This window comes from Aplysia californica, unplaced genomic scaffold (assembly GCF_000002075.1).
Source record: "Aplysia californica isolate F4 #8 unplaced genomic scaffold, AplCal3.0 scaffold00162, whole genome shotgun sequence".
Classification (NCBI taxonomy): Eukaryota; Metazoa; Mollusca; class Gastropoda; order Aplysiida; family Aplysiidae; genus Aplysia; species Aplysia californica.
The window spans coordinates 696,446-701,315 of NW_004797432.1; the positions used below are offsets into that span (position 1 = coordinate 696,446).

A 4,870-nucleotide genomic window follows, 5' to 3' on the forward strand; every position below is an offset into this window, starting at 1 on the left:
TCTCTCTCCCTCTCCCTCTCCCTCTCTCTCACTCTCTCTCTCTCTCTCTCTCTCTCTCTCTCTCTCTCTCTCTGTGTCTCTCTCTCAAAAAAGGAATAAAATAAGAATTGCACTCTGACTTTTTCCTTCTCTACAGGCTAAAAAAAAAGATGAATAAATGAAATTGACACAAACATGTAATTTTTTTATCTATCAGAAAGAAAAAACACATTTGATTGAAGGATGCAAAAGACACTGGGTCAACAATGTATTGTCAAGTTAAGACGTGGTCATCTTATACAGGAGGCCGCCTTAAACAGTGTCGTTTAATTGAAAAATTATAAGGGGGAGGAAATGTGAAATGACTGTTTCAATAGGTGATTGTCTTATACAGGTAGCCATAAGAGCAAGTTCAACTATTCTACTGAACATTAATAAAGGAATGGGGAAAAGGGAAATATTTTTATTGAACATGAAATGAAGAAAGAGAAGCACTGTTTTCTAGGCAGAACACAAAGAAAGGAGGACAATACATTCCAGGGAATGAAAATTCTATGCCACACTGTAGTCTTTACCTCGAGTTCGAGACCAATCGGGGACACTCATGATTTAATTGTTTATTTTAATGTAGGTCTTTTTACCCTCCCATCGACTCAATTTAGATCACTAAGGAGGCAGGCTTCCACCTCTGTCTGTCAGGGCCAACCCAGGCTCAGAAAGATACAACATCCCAGCAGAAAGACCGAGATACTCAATTTAAAAAAATTTTCCCACACCAGAATCAAACTCAGGTCTCCGCCATGCGACAGCGAAGCACCTAATCACTACACCACAGATGCTGGTCACACTCATGAGTTGCTCTCACAAAACCCCAGACACACCAAGACAACAAGCTGGACTGATTTTTCCATGACAAAGTAATGCTACAGCCAAGAAAACTCAAGAACACAAAAAGACATCAGTTCACAGAGGGCCTTTTCATTCCTAAGCACTCATTTACAACATTAGTTTTAAGATTGATATTAGCAAGTACTGATGGATCCCTAAGGCACAATTTGAGGAAGAGGATGAAATGGTAAACAAATAATTTTTCAAAGAATGTGGAGCATAATAGCATGGTGATTAACCATAACACAACCACTGAAGCAAGTCTCCAGAGAGTCTGCATTGAACATTTCACCACAATTTTTTCATATTAGATCTATGTCTTGAATAATATCTTGAGCTGAAACCACACAAGCTTGTTATGCACACAAAAAACTTACCCTAAATGGCTATCCGGCATAATGATGTTTTGTATCTCCCCACCCACAATAACAGGCACAAAATTATCGTTGAGCTGTAGTCTACAACGCATGGCAACACTATCACTTCACCGGAGCACAGATTAAGACAATACTAACACCGAAAAGAAGAAGAAGGAGAACAGGGAGAAGCATCCACTAATTATGATTCAGACAGGAAAAGAAAGTGGACCACAGCAGATAAGAAGAGATAGAGGAAACCCTCCAACAGACAATCGGTGTCTTGAGAGGCCACTAGTAGTACTTGGAGTAGGAACGTTCTGACAGCTACCCAGCCTGGGGGACGTAAACAGTAGCAGGGGTTTCATCCCTTGACAGTTGTAACTTTCCTATCAGTGCCACCTCTTCATTGGTAGCTCTCTTACAGATATCTGCAAGTCCTGTTAAGCTAATCTTCATGTGCACAAATATGATTTATAATGCTTCAGATGTCAGCAAGAAAATATATAATCACTTATCATATACATTTACACATGTACACATATGTCAAAGTGTCTACCAGAAAGTAAACTCAAACGCACATTATAAATGCAAAGACACTAAAGCACAACACTTCTTTTTATACTTTTCTTGTTTAAATTTCTTCAAATTTCTTTCAAAACACAAACAAAATTGTCCAAGACGGCTACCCATTGTCGGGAAAAAAGTGGTTGTATAAGGTGGACATCTTAGGAGATATACGAAAGATGAAATTTAACATTTTTATCACAATCCTAGTGCTGAAAGTTTTAACTGACCTTGCTCTCCTTTTACTTCCGTACAAATTTTCTTCAAGAGAATTCTTGAAACTAAAATACATTGAATAAACACATTTCACCATACCAAAACAAAGAGATCGTTCAAGAAGTTTAACAGAACAGGAATTTTAAAATCTCGAATGAACACAGAAACAGCTACATTACATTCCTCACACAGACTTTGGTGCTCATGAGTTTTTGCGAGTAATAATAGCTTGTCTGATGATGACCAATACTTCCGCAGAGGAGAATATTTCTCTAGCAAAATAGAAGAATTTGAAGAATTAAAGGTGAAGATGACTAGTGGCTTCAGCTGTGGCTGATATAAGACTGATTCCGGCAGAGAAAAGTTTGCCACATTTTGAACATTTTTGTGAGTAGTGAGTTCGTAACAGAATACTCACTGGTCAGGTGTTTTGACATGCTTGTCCCCAGCAGGCATGGTCAGCTGGCTCGGACATGGAGGCAGTGCTCACAGGTCTGAAGTCACAGGCACGAAAAAAACGGGGCACATGACCTGAGACACTAAGCTTTGTGATGGTCCCGGGAACTGCAGCAAAAATATCTAGCCTTACATCCTGTGTCGTTATCACTCTTCACTTCTGCAGATAAAAAAGAAACCCTGTTTAAATGCTGGCCTAGTGAAGACTGTCAATTTCTGATAAGAATTAAAGGTGAGGTTCTGAAGCAGCATCTCAAGGAACAATAACATAAAAACAGACTGTGAGGTCCCTAAATCTTATCTAGTTTGAGTTGTTCTGTGAACAGAGGAGAATATCTTAAACTTTTTGCGAGGAATGTGCGCAATGCACTTTGCTACTTCACTTCATTGTATGTATCCTAATTTACAGTACACCAGGAGGGGCCAAATATAACTCACTAACTTGATTCCATAAAAAACAACCTTTTTTTCAATTCCATACAACCCGATTCTCTTCATTTCAACAAATTAAAATAGGACTTTTACACTGCTGGAAAAATTGACTCTTGGTAACCTTTTTGGAATATGTGAGGCAAAAAAAGTCATCATCACTTATAAACAAAAAAAATGATGTGACAACAGTTAGAACAGAGATATCGCTAAAAATTTTGAGCTTTTTTGTATATATATATACTAGGTTCATGTGAAACAATTTTGTGAAGTTCACTATCCCAAAGAAACTTTTCTCAGAAAACATAAACATGGCATGAAATTGTAACTTCACAGCCCATTTTCTTTGCTTCGTCATCGTGACTCACAAAAATGAAAGTTCGTGGAGGCCAATCGGTCCACAAACACATAACGAGAAAAACAAGTCTGATCAAAAGAATGAAAATAATAGTAAAATATCCCAGTACCTGATCTCGTACAGCAAAATAAGTCAATGTTTGAACAGTTATCTCAACAATGAGACCAAAAAATCTGTCTGAAAAATATATTTTAACCAAACATATACTATAGGCCCTACTGGTACCCCCTCTCCCTAAAGTTTGCTTACTTTGTTGGCAATTTTGTAGTTTCGTTCGTTAAAGTCAAGCCACTCAAGCAGGGGGGTTTCAGGGGGGCTTGCTCCCCTGACCTAAAGTCTACCATGAATAAGTCACCCCATTGATTTTTATTTCAAAACATTGAGGACTTCAAAGAAAAATAAAACCAACTTTAAAAAATGCAGCAAGAGGATCTATGCATTCAATGATGATTCAACACACGACATAGGCCTATGTTGGAAAAAAAAAGAAAGAAAAAGAACATAGGCTACTTATCAGTATTACATTGTTTACATGAAATGCCAGTTCATGTTGGATGGGCCTTATTGATCTTTCGTCTTCTATATTGGTCTTGAAAACAACCTGTGGCTGTAAGCCTTCCCTGGATAGACTTTCCGCAGTCAGATTATTTACAGAAGTCTTGAACAAGACAGGGAAACTTTGCAGAATATTAAAAAATGTAGATTTCATAGAGAATCTAGCCCAAGCTTGATAAAATCTTAACAGAACATACTCACCTCAAATATGATCAATTACTATTTCACTTTACTTTGCCACTGCCAAGACTATAGAAAGGAGAACACATACGGCAGCAACTAGATCAAGGGGAAAATGTCTTCGATACATTGGCAGCGGTCCATGGAAAAATCGATCATCATTGCTTGCTGCTATTTCAGTCTGGCACCGATGTTGTGCACATTCTTTCGATCCTATCAATTACAGTTCCAGACGGGTGCAACTGGGTGCAATTAAAACACGAAGATTAAAAACGAATTAGACTATGCACAAGCTCATAAATTGGCGTCTTATGGAAGAAAATATTATTTTCTTTCTGTTTCTCACATACCTGTTAAAACACAGCAGTCTTCTTCACAATTCCCTCACCTGCAGCAAGCGAACAGTGTCACACACAGTGTATGTTTTACCTGTTGACCAATGGACTCTCTCAATCTAGACAGGCTATAGCCAATCAGATCAAGGGGGTTCGCCAAAGGGCTGCAGGGGAAACCACTCGCGCGCACAGCAACAGCTGATCATGAATGAACATGATTTTGTCGATGCGAAAGAAACGCGATTCGACTGGTCGAGTAGTAAAGTACAGAGATCAGGGTGTGCACCATAGGCAAACAAAATCAATGCTACTCAAATACCCCCGCCCACGCCCTCTCTTGCTTCCAAATCTGTTCTCAAGCATTATTCACATATTTTGTTATTATGAGGTAATCCAAAGCAATCAAATAATATTTGTTGGACTATTGTGTATCCTCTTGTTCTTTCTGTCGAAGTTGTAAAGGCAACATCGTGAGTGAAGTTTATGTTATGTCAATGTGGGACATTCTTTTCTTTTTTTTCTCTTGGTTCTTCCTTTATCTCTTTCGTACA

General features: G+C 38.4%; 1 protein-coding gene across 1 annotated transcript in view; it reads right to left on the reverse strand.

Moving 5' to 3' along the window:
• LOC101852543 (serine/threonine-protein kinase Nek10) overlaps window positions 1–4,316 on the reverse strand; it is a gene marked incomplete in the record, with an annotated part of 66,138 nt that extends 61,822 nt beyond the window's left edge. Inside the window, 2 exon segments of the mRNA XM_035969603.1 lie at window positions 2,425–2,622; window positions 4,006–4,316. Coding sequence (XP_035825496.1) covers window positions 2,425–2,462 — 38 coding nt within the window.
• Window positions 4,317–4,870: the final 554 nt, after the last annotated feature.